The sequence below is a fragment of the Pristiophorus japonicus genome, chromosome 4 (genome assembly GCF_044704955.1).
Source record: "Pristiophorus japonicus isolate sPriJap1 chromosome 4, sPriJap1.hap1, whole genome shotgun sequence".
In the NCBI taxonomy this organism is placed as follows: Eukaryota; Metazoa; Chordata; class Chondrichthyes; family Pristiophoridae; genus Pristiophorus; species Pristiophorus japonicus.
Window position 1 is genome coordinate 155,911,221 of NC_091980.1, and position 16,068 is coordinate 155,927,288.

The window sequence follows — 16,068 nt, forward strand, 5'->3', positions numbered from 1 at the left end:
CCCCGACTCCCCTTCCCCCCCCGACTCCCCTTCCCCCCCGACTCCCCTTCCCCCCCGACTCCCCTTCCCCCCCGACTCCCCTTCCCCCCCGACTCCCCTTCCCCCCCCGACTCCCCTTCCCCCCCCGACTCCCCTTCCCCCCCCGACTCCCCTTCCCCCCCGACTCCCCTTCCCCCCCGACTCCCCTTCCCCCCCGACTGCCGTTCCCCCCGACTGCCGTTCCCCCCGACTCCCGTTCCCCCCCGACTCCCGTTCCCCCCGACTCCCCTCCCCCCGACTCCCCTCCCCCCGACTCCCCTCCCCACGACTCCCCGCCCCACGACTCCCCTTGCCCCGACTCCCCTCGCCCCGACTCCCCTCCCCCCCTTCCCCCCCCGACTCCCCTTCCCCCCCCGACTCCCCTTCCCCCCCCGACTCCCCTTCCCCCCCGACTCCCTTCCCCCCGACTCCCCTTCCCCCCCCGACTCCCCTTCCCCCCCCGACTCCCCTTCCCCCCCGACTCCCCTTCCCCCCCCGACTCCCCTTCCCCCCCGACTCCCCTTCCCCCCCCCGACTCCCCTTCCCCCCCGACTCCCCTTCCCCCCCGACTCCCCTTCCCCCCGACTCCCCTTCCCCCCCGACTCCCCTTCCCCCCCCGACTCCCCTTCCCCCCCCCGACTCCCCTTCCCCCCCCGACTCCCCTTCCCCCCCCGACTCCCCTTCCCCCCCCGACTCCCCTTCCCCCCCCGACTCCCCTTCCCCCCCCGACTCCCCTTCCCCCCCGACTCCCCTTCCCCCCCGACTCCCCTTCCCCCCCGACTCCCCTTCCCCCCCGACTCCCCTTCCCCCCCGACTCCCCTTCCCCCCGACTCCCCTTCCCCCCCGACTCCCTTCCCCCCCGACTCCCCTTCCCCCCCGACTCCCCTTCCCCCCCGACTCCCTTCCCCCCGACTCCCCTTCCCCCCCGACTCCCCTTCCCCCCCGACTCCCCTTCCCCCCCGACTCCCCTTCCCCCCCGACTCCCCTTCCCCCCCGACTCCCCTTCCCCCCCGACTCCCCTTCCCCCCCGACTCCCCTTCCCCCCCGACTCCCCTTCCCCCCCGACTCCCCTTCCCCCCCGACTCCCCTTCCCCCCGACTCCCCTTCCCCCCCGACTCCCCTTCCCCCCCGACTCCCCCTTCCCCCCCGACTCCCCTTCCCCCCCGACTCCCTTCCCCCCCGACTCCCCTTCCCCCCCGACTCCCCTTCCCCCCCGACTCCCCTTCCCCCCCGACTCCCCTTCCCCCCCGACTCCCCTTCCCCCCCGACTCCCCTTCCCCCCGACTCCCCTTCCCCCCCGACTCCCCTTCCCCCCCGACTCCCCTTCCCCCCCGACTCCCCTTCCCCCCCGACTCCCCTTCCCCCCCGACTCCCCTTCCCCCCCGACTCCCCTTCCCCCCCGACTCCCCTTCCCCCCGACTCCCCCTTCCCCCCCCGACTCCCCTTCCCCCCCGACTCCCCTTCCCCCCCGACTCCCCTTCCCCCCCGACTCCCTTCCCCCCGACTCCCCTTCCCCCCCGACTCCCCTTCCCCCCCGACTCCCCTTCCCCCCCGACTCCCCTTCCCCCCGACTCCCCTTCCCCCCCGACTCCCCTTCCCCCCCGACTCCCCTTCCCCCCCGACTCCCCTTCCCCCCCGACTCCCCTTCCCCCCCGACTCCCCTTCCCCCCCGACTCCCCTTCCCCCCCGACTCCCCTTCCCCCCCGACTCCCCTTCCCCCCGACTCCCCTTCCCCCCCGACTCCCCTTCCCCCCCGACTCCCCTTCCCCCCGACTCCCCTTCCCCCCCGACTCCCCTTCCCCCCCGACTCCCCTTCCCCCCCGACTCCCCTCCCCCCCCGACTCCCCTCCCCCCCTCGACTCCCCTCCCCCCCTCGACTCCCCTCCCCCCTCGACTCCCCTCCCCCTCGACTCCCCTCCCCCCCTCGACTCCCCTCCCCCCCTCGACTCCCCTCCCCCCCTCGACTCCCCTACCCCCCTCGACTCCCCTCCCCCCCTCGGCTCGGCTCCCCCCCCCCCTCGGCTCCCCTCCCCCGCCTCGGCTCCCCTCTCCCCCCCCCCCCCCCGACACTCCCCCTCCTCCTCCCCCCCCCCCCCGACTCTCCTCCCCCCCCCCCCCCCCGACTCTCCTCCCCCCCCCCCCCCCCCCCGACTCTCCTCTCTCCACCTACCCCCCCCCCCCCCCCCACTCTTCCCCGGTGGGGTGGGGGGAGAGTTTGACAGTTTTGCAGCATGCGTGGAGATCCCAGTGGCTGTTTCATGGGTGCAGAGGGCAGTGTCGCCAACGCCATTTGTGTACAGGCGCCCTGAGCCCTACCTCCAGTCACACAGCTTCATTTTGTCCCTTATGCAGGGCGCTTTCGACCTTCAGAAACACCACGACTTGTCGAACTTCAACACACTGCACCTGCGGGTTCGAGGGGATGGCCGTCCCTGGATGGTGAACGTGAGCAGTGAGATGTACTTCACCCATCAGAAGGACGACCTCTACAATTACTTCCTGTTCACCCGGGGAGGCCCCTATTGGCAGGATGTGAAGGTGGGACATTCTTTCACCCCGGCCTTCTCCCCTCCTCACATGAAGGCCCTGATTTATACCCATGAGTGCAGGACCCTAGTACTGGCTGTGGCTCAGTGGGTCGCTCTCTCCCCTCTGAGTCAGAAGGTCATGGGTCCAACTCCCACTCCAGAGACTTGAGCTCCTCATCAAGGCTGACACAGAAGGAGGACAAATTGTCTGTCGGCCTGTACCAGCTCTTTGAAAGAGCTGTCCAATTTAGTCCCACATCTTGGCTTTCTCCTCATAATGCCGCAAATTTGTCCTCTTCAACTACATGTCCAATTGCCATTTTGAAAGTTCCTATGGAATTTGATTCCACCACCCTTTCAGGTAGTGTTTTCCAGATCCTAACATCCCTCTATGGGAGAAAAAATTCTTCTCGTTTCCCATCTAATTATTTTGCCAATTATTTTAAATCAACCTGCTTGCCAGAGGAAATAGTTTCTCCTTACTTGCTCTACTGAAACCCCTCATAATTTTGAATATATCTATTAGTTCTCCCCTTAACCTTCTCTGCTCTGAGGAAAACAATCCCAGCTTCTCCAGTCTCTCTAAATAACTGAAGTACCTCATCCCTGGTATCATCCTGATAAACCTCCTCTGTACATGTGGTGCCCAGAATTGTACACAGCTGAGGCCCAACCAGAGATTTGTAAAATTGTAGTATGATTAGGCAGTGTCAACATGGTTTTATGAAAGGGAAATTGTGTTTGACAAATCTGTTCAGAATTTTTTGAAGATGTAACCAGTGGGATGAATGACGGGGAAACTGTGGATGTAGTGTATTTGGATTTTCAAAAAGCATTCAATAAGAACATAAGAAATAGGAGCAGGAGTAGACCATACGGTTCCTCGAGCCTGCTCCGCCATTTAATACAATCATGACTGATCAGATCATGGACTCAGGTCCGCTTCCCTGCCCATTCTCCATAAATCCTTCTTCCCTTATCGTTTAAGAAACTGTCTAATTCTGTCTTAAATTTATTCAATGTCCCAGCTTCCACAGCTCTCTGAGGCAACGAATTCCACAGATTCCCAACCCTCAGAGAAGAAATTTCTCCTCATCTCAGTTTTAAATGGGCGGCCCCTTATTCTAAGATTATGCCCCCTAGTTCTAGACTCCCCTATCAGTGGAAACATCCTCTCTGCATCCACCTTGTCAAGCTCCCTTATAATCTTGTACGTTTCGATAAGATCACCTCTCATTCTTCTGAATTCCAATGAGTAGAGGCCCAACCTACTCGACCTTTCCTCATAAGTCAACCCTCTCATCCCTGGAATCAACCGAGTGAACCTTCTCTGAATTGCCTCCAAAGCAAGTATATCCTTTCGTAAATATGGAAACCAAAACTGCACGCAGTATTCCAGGTGTGGCCTCACCAATACCCTGTACAACTGTAGCAAGACTTCCCTGCTTTTATACTCCATCCCCTTTGCAATAAAGGCCAAGATATCATTGGCCTTCCTGATCACTAGCTGTACCTGCATACTATCCTTTTGTGTTTCATGCACAAGTACCCCCAGGTCCCGCTGTACTGCAGCACTTTGCAATCTTTCTCCATTTAAATAATAACTTGTTCTTTGATTTTTTTCTGCCAAAGTGCATGACCTCACTTTCCATCTACCATTATACTCCATCTGCCAAATTTTTGCCCACTCACCGAGCCTGTCTATGTCCTTTTGCAGATTTTGTGTGTCCTCCTCACGCATTGCTTTTCCTCCCATCTTTGTATCATCAGCAAACTTGGCTACGTTACACTCAGTCCCTTCTTCCAAATCGTTAATATAGATTGTAAATAGTTGGTGATAAGGTGTCACACATGTGGTTATTACACAAAAGTAGGGCTCATAGGATTGGGGGTAATATATTGGCATGGTTTGAGGATTGGTTAATGGACAGAAAACAGAGTAGGAATAAATGGGAATTTTTGCAGTTGGCAGGCTGTGACTAATGGGGTACCGCAAGGAGCAGTGCTTGGGCCCCAGCTATTTACAATCTATATTAATGTTATAGATGAAGGGACTGAGTGTAACTTATCCAATTTTGCTGTTGATACAAAGTTAGGTAGGAAAGTAAGCTATGAGGAGGATGTAAAGAAGCTGCAGAGAGTTATAGACAGGTTGACTGAGTGGGCAAGAACATGGCAAATGGAATACAGATGCAGCGTCGAGAATCCGGAGTTCCAGATCGGTGGCAGGGTCGTCCGGAATCTGTAAAATGTTCCGGAATCCGGACCCGACGACCCTTCCGACCTCAGGGCCCCGCCGCTGCCTGACCTCGGGCCTCACCCCACCGCCACTGCCCTGACCTCGGGGTCTCCTCTTCGGCCTGCCCGAACACCTCCCTGGCGGGGCCCGGCCGGACAACCTCCACGCCGGGGGCCCGGCCCAAACACTTCCCCGGCGGTGCCCGGCCCGACAACCTCCTCGGTGGGAATCCCCACCCTCCGCACTTTCTGACGTTCCGAAATCCTGAAATACCTGAACCTGGTCTCGGCTGTTTTCGGATTCATGATGTCAGAAAAGAAATCAAAAGCCCAGAATGCGGAACGGCCTGGGACCCGAGGGTTCTGGATTTTAGGCGCTGCACCTATACAATGTGGGCAAGTGTGAACTTATCTACTTTGGTAGAAAAAACAAAAAAGCAGAATATATTTTGACTGATGAGAGACTGGAAAATGTTTGCATTCAGAGCGACCAGGGTGTCCTTGTATACGAATCACAGAAATAGATTTGAGTGTAAGAGTAAAGAAGTCGTACTACAATTATACAGGGCTTGGGTGAGACCGCATCTGGAGTACTGTGTACAGTTCTGGTCTCCTTACTTAAGAAAAGACATCCTTAGAGGGAGTGCAACAAAGGTTCACTGGACTGGTTCCTGGGATGAGGGGATTGCCCTATGAGGAGAGATTGAGTAGACTAGGTCTCTATTCCCCAGTGTTTAGAAGAATGAGAGGTGATCTAATTGAAACATATAAAATTCTTAAGGGGCTTTATTGGGAAAATGTTTCCTCTGGCTGGACAGTCTGGAACACGGAGTCACAGTCTCAGAATAAGGGGTCAGCCATTTAGGACTGAGATGAGTGGTTAATTTTTGGAATTCTCTACCCCAGAGGGCTGTGGAGGCTCAGTCATTGAGTATATTCAACACAGAGGTCAATTAAAATTTTGGGGAACAAAGGGTGGGGGGAGGGAGTGGGGTTGGGCAGAGGGAACGGGAGAAAGGAGCAGGGTCGGGGGGCTGGAGGGAGTGGGGTCTGAGGGAGCGGGGTCGGGGGGGGAGGAGGGAGCAGGGTCAGCGGGGGGGGGAGAGGAGGGAGCGGGGTCGGGGGGGGAAGAGGAGTGAGCGGGGTCGGGGGGGGGAGAGGAGGGAGCGGGGTCGGGGGGGGGAGAGGAAGGAGCGGGGTCGGGGGGGGAAGAGGAGTGAGCGGGGTCGGGGGGGGGAAGAGGAGTGAGCGGGGTCGGGGCGGGGAGAGGAGGGAGTGTGGTCAGGGGGGGAGAGGAGGAAGCGGGGTCGGGGGGGGGAAGAGGAAGAGGAGGGAGTGGGGTCGGGGGGGGGAGAGGAGGAAGCGGGGTCGGGGGAGGAGAGGAAGGAGTGGGGTCAGGGGGGGGAGAGGAGTGAGCGGGGTCGGGGGGGGGAGGAAGAGGAGGGAGTGGGGTCGGGGGGGGAGAGGAGGAAGCGGGGTCGGGGGGGGGAGAGGAGGGAGTGGGGTCGGGGGGGGGAGAGGAGGGAGTGGGGTCGGGGGGCGGGGGGGGAAGAGGAGGTAGTGGGGTCGGGGGGGGAGAGGAGGGAGCGGGGTTGGGGAGAGAGGAGGGAGCGGGGTTGGGGAGAGAGGAGGGAGCGGGGTCGGTGGGAGAGAGGAGGGAGCGGGGTCGGTGGGAGAGAGGAGGGAGCGGGGTCAGTGGGGGAGAGGAGGGAGCGGGGTCGGGCTGGGGGGGTGGAGGGAGCGGGGCCGAAGGGTGGAGGGTCGGAGTCGGGTGCTGTCGGGGATTGGAGGGAGCGGGGTCGGGGATTGGAGGGAGCGGGGTCGGGGAGAGGAGGGCGCGGGGTTGGGGGAGGGGGTGCGGGGAGGACGGAGGTGTGGGGTCGGGAGGAGAAAGCGGGGTTGGGGGGAGAGGAGGAAGCGTGGTCGGGGGGGTGGAGGGCGTGGGGTCCGGTGGTGGGGGGGGGAGGACGGAGGTGTGGGGTCGGGAGGAAGGAGTGGGGTCGGGGATTGGAGAGAGTGGGGTCGGGTGGAGGGAGGAAGGAGCGGGGTCAGTGGGGGAGAGGAGGAAGCGGGGTCGAGGGGTGGTGAACGGAGGTGTGGGGTCGGGGATTGGAGAGAGTGGGGTCGGGTGGAGGGAGGAAGGAGTGGGGTCGGGGGGAGAGGAGGGTGTGGGGTCGGGGGAAGAGGAAGGAGCGGGGTCAGCGGGTGAGGACGGAGGTGTGGGGGTCGGGGATTGGAGGGAGCGGGGTTGGGGATTGGAGAGAGTAGGATTGGGGAGTGTGCAGATGGGTGCCTCCCTGCCCGTGGTGGATGGGCCATGAATGATCTGTCTGCCCTGCTGCTGGTGGCCAACCACTGGTATTTTTGTACCAAGACTGTATGTCGGAGAATCTCGGGCCTCTACCTGGTCTCGCTTTACCAGAAGGTCAAAGGTAACCTTTTAAGCTTCTTGACTCTTGTGCTTGTTTCCCAGATTCCGTTCTCCAAATTCTTTCTGTCCAGTCGGGGTCGAATCCAGGATAACCAGCATCCATTGTGGCTTGACAAGGTAGGAGACCTTCACTGAACTGCACGACCGGCAGGAGTGTTTTAACAGAGCCCCATTCAGACACATGCCGATGATCAGCAGAACTTCCCCTGGTGTTGTCTGTCACTGGCGGTATCCCGGGCAAGTTATTTTGAGCACAGAGCGATTCAGTTTTGTCATGGGTTCCAACACATGTTCGCAGGATGCAGGACTGGCTGTGAAACCAACAAAGGTCCCCCAGTTTGTCCCCCGCTCCTGTCCTGGAAAGGCCCACTCGATTTTGTAGGCCTCACTCGTTGTTTGTGCTTGAGCTGAAACAGTGAGTGTCAGCAGGATATTTCAATGCGGAGGGCATCACAGCCCATCTTGCCCTCGCCCAGCAACATATGTGTACATCCTCCAGCCACTGTTCAGCTACAAAGCTGAGTTTCTTTCCCCCTGTAACTGGGGCACCAAGACCTATCGTCTCCCGCAGTGCCACTTTGGCTGATCCCAGCCAGCTCTGCACAGAACAGGAGATCAAAGCTTGGACCCCTGTGATCCTGAGGAGATGTCTCATCATTTTTGAATGCAGCGGAAGCTTATTAACACAGTACCACCCCCACTACTCAGCGCGTGCAAACACAGTTTGCCTGCTATATGCTGTGGCCGTTGACAGACTTTCAGGTGAGCTCCCCAAGTAATTCCAGTGCCACCGTGTTTAACAAGTGTTAAGAGCATTGCCAAGCTCTATAGGCCAGCACAGAGTATGCTGCACGTGTCAGCAACGTTCACTCGAAAACCGCTGGTCAGTTTGAAAGTCCATGAATCGCTGCCACCTTGTTGTGAATGTCTCAAAAATTAACATTTAATAAGAAGACGATTCAAAGGAGGAAGTATAACTGCAAAGGACACTTGGCCTAAAAGTCTTGAGTTCTCTAAGGAAGTGAATCAGCATTTCCTTTTTTACCGATATATATTAAACCAGTGCTGCAGTGGACGGAAGGTGACCCCGACTAACTGCCTGAAGTTAAGCAACATCTTTTGCAATTAACGCTAATGATAATGACCAGTGATCAGCGAGAATTGGCTGATATATTGACTGTTCGGGATAAATGGAGACAGTGTAAGTGATCATTTTCCAGAGTGCTGACTTATCTCCGATATAAACGGAATTGACCTTGCGTCAATTGCCTTTTGCAGAAGAGTTCCAAGAAAGCAACAACAACAACTTGTATTTATATAGCGCCTTTAATGTAGTGAAATGTCCCAAGGCGCTTCACAGGAGTATTTTGCGATTAAAAAATTTGCCACCGAGCCACATAAGTAGAAATTAGCGCAGGTGGCCAAAAGCTTGGTCAAAGAGGTATGTTTTAAGGAGCGTCTTGAAGCAGGAAAGAGAAGCAGAGAGGTTTAGGCAGGGAGTTAGAGCGCTTGGGGCCTAGGCAACAGAAGGCACGGCCACCAATGGTTGAGCGATTATAATCAGGGATGCTCAGGAGGGCAGAATTAGAGGAGCACAGATATCTGGGGAGGGGTTGTGGGGTTGGAGGAGATTAGAGAGATAGGGAGGGGCGAGGCCTTGGAGGGATTTGAAAACAAGGATGAGAATTTTGAAATTGAGGTGTTGCTTAATCAGAAACCAATGTAGGTCAGCGAGCACAGGGGCGATGGGTGAGCGGGTCTTGGTGCGAGTTAAGACACGGGCAGCCGAGTTTTGGATCACCTCTAGTTTACGTAGGGTAGAATGTGGGAGGCCAGCCAAGAGTATGTTGGAATAGTCAAATTCTCATCCTTGTTTTCAAATCCCTCTATGGCCTTGCCCCTCCTTATCTCTGTAATCTCCTCTAGCCTTACAACTATTTTAAAACATAACTTTAAATCAAGTGCCCCCTCGGTAAGGGCACTAGAACCCACAAATTTAGAAATTAACTGAGAACTTCGGCAATCAAATTAAAATTTGGTTGCCGGGGGTGATGATGCACTCCAGTCTCTCCAGCGCCCACCTCTCGTGGAAGGCTGCGAGCATACCGGTGGACACCGCGTGCTCCATCTCCAGGGACACCCTGGCTCGATGTAACCGCGGAAGAGAGCACTCAGTCGGGCTGAATGACCCCCTCGACCGCCCGCTGCCTGGACCGGTAAATGGCCACCTTGGCCAGGCCCAGGAGCAGTCCCACGAAGAGGCCCTCCGACTTTCCCGCTCCCCTCCGCACCGGGTGCCCAAAAATCAGGAGTTTGGGCCTCCAGTCCGACAAGCCTTTTGACAAATTGAAAGCTGAAGCAGCAGTGTCCCAGGGCCTCGCGCACGTCCCTGAAATGTCGTGGTTTGTTACAGATCAGCACGCTTGGCTTCACGCTGGGTGACAAAGTGGATGGGCCGTTCCAATTGGAAATCGACTTCATTGCCGTGTGCAACGACCGAGCTCACACCGAGGAATTTGCCTATGAGAAATACAAGAGGAACCCAGAGGTATAAGCACAATTCACAGGGCTGCCTAGACATCAGCCGGACCGGCACATTCTGTGCCACAGGGGCGCTTGCACGTGTTTAACGAAGATCTCCTGTGGTGGACTGCCCGACAGTGTGCGCTTCCTCAGCCCGTCCGAGGAGAGCTGTGAACGAGTTTGCACACACGAGCAGCTGTAACATCTCACCTGGACCTAGCAGCGGTGAATGTATGCAGAAAACTTGTAATAAAGCCTATGTTTGTCATCGTTGTCCTGCACTCTTGTCCACAAGAGCCCAGCACTCTGTGTGGGAGCCAGCTCCTGCTCCTGCTCCTGGCGTGAGCTGATGGAGCACGAGCCTTCATTCATGGGTACGCTGGTCTGGTGGTGATCGTCCTGGACCTGCAGCCTTGAGGTGTGAGTTGCCAAATTAAGTTTCATGAATCTGGTAAATTGTGGGCTGAATTTAACCTGACAAAATGAGAGACTGGTGCATGAAGGAATGAAAGGAAAGATGAGTACGAAATGCAACTGTTGCCTTTCCAACAACAGCTTGTATTTATCATCATCATAGGCAGTCCCTCGGAATTGAGGAAGACTTGCTTCCACTCTTAAAATGAGTCCTTAGGTGGATGAACAGTCCAATACGAGAGCCACAGACTCTGTCACAGGTGGGACAGATAGTCGTTGAGGGAAGGGGTGGGTGGGACTGGTTTGCCGCACGCTCTTTCCGCTGCCTGCGCTTGTTTTCTGCATGCTCTCAGTGATGAGACTCAAGGTGCTCAGCACCCTCCCGATGCACTTCTTCCACTTGGGACGGTCTTTGGCCAGGGACTCCCAGCTGTCGGTGGGGATGTTGCACTTTATCAGGGAGGCTTTGAGGGTGTCCTTGTAACGTTATATATCGCCATTAACAAAGTAAAACTTCCCAAGGCGTTTTACAGGAGTGTTATCAGACAAAATTTGACCCGAGCCACGTAGGAGATATTAGGACAGGGAGTTGGTCGAAGAGATAGGTTTTAGGGAGTGTCCTAAAAGAGGAGAGAGAGACAGAAAGGTTTCGGGAGGGAATTCAAGAGAGGTAGGGAGGGGTGAGGCCATGGAGGGATTTGAAAACAAGGATGAGAATTTAAAATTCAAGGCATTGCTGGACTGAGAGCCAATGTAAGTCAGCAAGCACGGGGTGATTGTTTAATGGGGCTTGGTGTGATTTAGGATACGGCAGCAGAGCTTTGAATATGTAGGGTGGGAGATGGGAGGCCAGTCAGGAGAGTTCCAACAACTCTACTTGTTACTCAACTAATTGACTAATTACGGTCACAAACATCACACCACCAACGACAATGTGCAGTATTGAAGATTTAAAAAAAAAACATACAATAGACCAAAGAAATGTCAGGAAAAAGAAAATATAGGGAGAAAAGAAAAGAGAGATTACAGAGAAAAAGAAAGGACAAATACAGGGATGAAGGGGGGAGGAGCCTACAGCAAAAAAGGGATACTGGGAAAGGAAAGAAAAAGAAAGACTTGGATTTATATAGCGCTTTTCACGACCACCGGACGCCTCAAAGCGCTTTACAGCCGATGAAGTACTTTTGGAGCATTGTAATGTGGGAAACACGGCAGCCAATTTTTCCAGCCAAACTCCCACAAATAGTAACGTGATAATGACCAGATAATCTGTGTTTTTTTGTTACGTTGATTGAAGGATAAATATTGGCCAGGACACCGGGGATAAACTCTCCTGCTCTTCTTCGAAATAGTGCCATGGGAGAGCACCTGAGCGAGAAGATGGGGCCTCGGTTTAACATCTCATCTGAAAGACAGCACCCCCGACAGTGCAGCACTCCCTCAGCACTGCACTGGAGTGTCAGCCTGGATTTATGTGCTCAAGTCCCTGGAGTGGGACTTGAACCCACGACCTCCTGACTCAGAGGCGGGAGTGCTACCCACTGAGCCACAGCTGCCACTGAGATGAAGAAACTAGGGCAAGCAGAAGTAAGATGGATTCTTTGATGGGCTTTAAGGGGGTTTAACCCAGTGCCTCCAAAAAGAGCATGCATTTTACAAGAGCATATATCAACTCACACTTCCATCAATTTGTGGCACAAGATCAATTGGAGCCAAAGGGTAAGGGACAAAATCCAACTCACGATGCTCACCGCGAGGGGCCCCTCTCCAGTAAATTCAGGGCCAATGTGAATCCAAGTGTGCTGTCCCACACTGCATACTATTTCTCACCACTTGTACATTCCAAGGTGAGATATAGATTGCTCTATGACAGCATTCTGCTTTTTAATATACACCAAATATTTCTGAGAAGTGCTGCATCGTTCCAAGATACATTGAAGGCTGAGTAATAGTCATATTGGGTGCCCACAACGACCACCTGAAGTGCCTCTGTTTCACCCGAATTTCAGTGGTGTTGTGGGTCTGCACCAGCACCAATATCGTATCTCCAATTTGTGTGACTTTCATAGAATCATCGAAAATTACAACAGAGAAGGAGGCCAAAAAAAAGCTACCCAGCCAATCCCACTTTCCAGCTCTTGGTCCGTAGTCCTGTAGGTTACGGCACTTCAGGTGCACATCCAAGTACTTTTCAAATGTGGTGAGGGTTTCTGCCTCTTGTCACCCTTTCAGGCAGCGAGTTCCAGACCCCCATCACCCTCTGGGTGAAAGAAATGTTTCCTCATCTCCCCCCTAATCCTTCTACCAACTCCTTTAAATCTATGCCCCCTTGTTATTGACCTCTCTGCTAAGGGAAATAGGTCCGTTCTAACCATTCTATCCAGGCCCCTCATAATTTTATACACCTCAATTAAAACTCCCCTCGGCCTCCTCTGTTCCAAGGAAAACAACCCCAGCCTATCCAATCTTTCCTCATAGCTAAAGTTTTCCAGTCCAGGCAACATCCCCGTAAATCTCCTCTGCCCCTTTGATCGGCGTAAAGCAAAATATTAGCAGAGTGAACCAAGTAGCTGGCTGCCCCACACTGAACGGTGTCTTTGTGGTGGCAATGCAATACTTCCCCACTCTAGTCCTCCTCACCACCATCGACACAGTCCCGAAAGCCACACTCCCCTATAATAAAGAACAGAAAATCTATTGTGGCTCTTCTAGAGAGCCCTTGAGGGTTTTCATAAAATGGTTACAGCACGGAAGAAGGCCATTCGGCCGATCGAGCCCGTGTTGGACTCCCCCGCCCTTTCCCCGCAGCCCTGCAAATGTTTTTCCTTAAGGTACTTAACCAACTCACTTTTGAAAGCCGTGATTGAATCTGCCTCCACCACCCTTTCAGTCCGTGAATTCCTGATCCTAACCACTCGCGTTAAAAAAAAAAGAACGTTTTTTTCTTATGCCGCCTTTGGTTCTTTTGCTAATCTGTGTCCTCTGGTTCTCGCCCCTTCTGCCAATGGAAACCGTTTCTCTCTATCTACTCTGTCCAAACCCCTCATGATTTTGAACACCTCTATCAAATCTCCTCTGAAGTCCCTCATCCTTGGAACCATGCTGGTAAATCTTTTCTGCTCCCTCTCCAAGGCCTTCACATCCTTCCTAAAGTGCGGTGCCCAGAATTGGACACAATAATGCAGTTGAGACCGAACCAGTGTTTTATACAGGTTCATCATAATTTCCACGTTTTTGTACTTTCTACCTCTATTCATCAAGGGGCTATAGAGAGAGAGGAACTTAAAACAATCACTATCACTAAAAAAAAAGTACTCGGTAAAATAATGGGATTAAAGGCGGACAAATCCCCTGGACCTGATGGCTTGCATCCCAGGTTCTTAAAAGAAGTGGCTGCAGAGATAGTGGATGCATTGGTTGTAATCTACCAAAATTCCCTGGATTCTGGAGAGGTCCCAGCAGTTTGGAAAAGCGCAAATATAATGCCCTTATTTAAAAAAGGCAGACAGAAAACAGAAAACTAGACCAGTTAGCCTAACATCTGTTGTTGGGAAAATGCTGGAGTCCATTATTAAGGAAGCAGTAGTGGGACATTTGGAAAAGCATAATGCAGTCAAGCAGAGTCAGCATGGTTTTATGAAAAGGAAATCATGTTTGACAAATTTGCTGGTGCTCTTTGAGGCTGTAACGAGCAGGGTGGATAGGGGGGAACCAGTGGATGTGGTGTATTTGGATTTCCAGAAGGCATTCGATAAGGTGCCACATAAAAGGTTACTGTATAAAATAAAAGTTCACGGGGTTGGGGGTAATATATTAGCATGGATAGAGGATTGGCTAACTAACAGAAAACAAGAGTTGGGATAAACGGGGCATGTTCCGGTTGGCAAACTGTAACTAGTGGGGTGCCTTAGGGATTGGTGCTGGGTCCTCAACTATTTACAATCTATATAGGCCCTGAAATTCCGGCCTTCCCAGGTCCGTACGAAGTGTGTATGGACTCGGGAAGGCATCGCAAAAGCCGGTTTCCGGCTAACCGAAAACCAGCTTTTACGATCTGTCAAGTTCTGGCTTGACAGATCCTCCGCATCTCAGCAGCCAGGACATTCGCATGGGCAAGATTGTGGTATTTGCCCATATCTTGCCCAGCGAATGTCCTGAAGACTCTAGCGCCTGGTAAAAGCAGGTACATAGCCTACTTTTACTAGCATAAGAGTTTTAAAACATATAAAAAAAATATAAAAATAAAATTTAAAACCCCATTTTTCTGTTTAAAAACCCTGCCCACTAAGGTAAGTTTATTTTAAACCATAATTACGAAACTTTAAAAAAATCTGAAAAATATATATTTTTTGTAACACATTTATTAACTTTAATTTAAATTAATGTTAAATATGTGATTTTTTTCTCTATGTTTAATTTGTGTTTTGGTGTTTGGGGTGGGGGGGTTTCTCATTAATAATAATGAGAATTCCTACTTACAGAGTTCCCATTATTATGAATGAGAATATTTACCTTGATTGGCTGTCCAGTGCCACATGACCCCAGCTTCTCCCAGCGCGTCTGCAAGACGTGAACGCGCTCTGATGCGCGGCGAGAGAAGGCCTCCGACCGGGATCACTGGAGGGCGCAGCACCATAAGGTCGGTGAGGATCTTTCTCACTGTTTCCTGGCGAGCGCCCGCGGGAAGCCCAGCCCCGGGATTTCAGGCCCATTAATGATTTGGATGAAGGGACCAAGTGTAATGTAGCCAAGTTTGCTGATGATACAAAGGTGGGTGGGAAAGCAAATTGTGAGGAGGACACAAAATCTGCAAAGGGATATAGACAGGCTAAGTGAGTGGGCAAACATTTGGCAGATGGAGTATAATGCGGGAAAGTGTGAGATTATTTTGGCAGGAAAAATAAAGAAGCAAATTATTATTTAAATGGAGAAAAATTACAAAATGCTGCAGTACAGAGGGAACTAGGGGTCCTTGTGCATGAAACACAAAAAGTTAGTATGCAGGTACAGCAAGTAATCAGGAAGGCAAATAGAATGTTAGTCTTTATTGCAAGGGAGATGGAGTATAAAGGCAGAGAAGTCCTGCTACAACTGTACAGGATATTGGTGAGGCCACACCTAGAGTACTGCGTACAGTTTTTGGTCTCCGTATTTAAGGAGGGAAAGACTTGCATTGGAGGCAGTTTGGAGAAGGTTCACGAGGTTGATTCCTGAGATGAAGAAAGGTTGAGTAGGTTGGGCCTATACTCATTGGCGTTTAGAAGAATGAGAGGTGATCTTATTGAAACATAAGATACTGATGGGCGCAATAAAGTAGGATGTTTCCGCTCGGGGAATCTAGAACTCGGTGCAGGCTTTCATTAATTAATCCACATTTGTCCTAGTGACTGTTAATTCTATCCCTGATTATTGTTTCTAAAGGCTTCCCCGCTACCAAGGTTAAACTTACAAGCCTATAGTTGCTGGGTTTATCTTTACACCCCGTTTTGAACAAGGGTGTAATATTTGCAATTCTCCAGTCCTCTGGCACCACCCCCGTGGATTGGAAGATTATGGCCAGTACCTCCGCGATTTCTCCTTCACTCCCCTCAGCTTCCTAGGATGCATCCCATTCGGTCCTGGTGACTTATCTACTTTAAGTACAGCCAGCCTTTCTAGTACCTCATCTTATCAATTATTTTCCCATCCAGTATCTCCTCTCCCTCCTTGGTGAAGACAGATGCAAAGTTCTCATTTACTACCTCAGCCATGCCCTCTGTCTCCATGCGTAGGTCTCCTTTTTGGTCCTTAATCGGCCCCACCCCTCTTCTCACTACCCGTTCACTATTTATATGCCTATAGAAGACTTTTGGATTACTTTTTATGTTAGCTGCCATTCTATTCTCATACCCTCTCATTGTCCCTCTTATTTTCTTT

General features: G+C 53.0%; 1 protein-coding gene across 1 annotated transcript in view; it reads left to right on the forward strand.

Annotated features, from left to right (window-relative positions):
• The window catches only part of ndufaf1 (NADH:ubiquinone oxidoreductase complex assembly factor 1), a 28,478-nt gene extending 18,472 nt beyond the window's left edge, over positions 1-10,006 (forward strand). The window contains exons 2-4 of the mRNA XM_070878688.1: positions 2,371-2,556; positions 7,258-7,332; positions 9,629-10,006. Of these exons, the coding sequence (XP_070734789.1) occupies positions 2,371-2,556; positions 7,258-7,332; positions 9,629-9,769 (402 nt within the window). The 3' untranslated portion in view covers positions 9,770-10,006. The remainder of the gene's footprint in view (positions 1-2,370; positions 2,557-7,257; positions 7,333-9,628) is intronic.
• Positions 10,007-16,068: the final 6,062 nt, after the last annotated feature.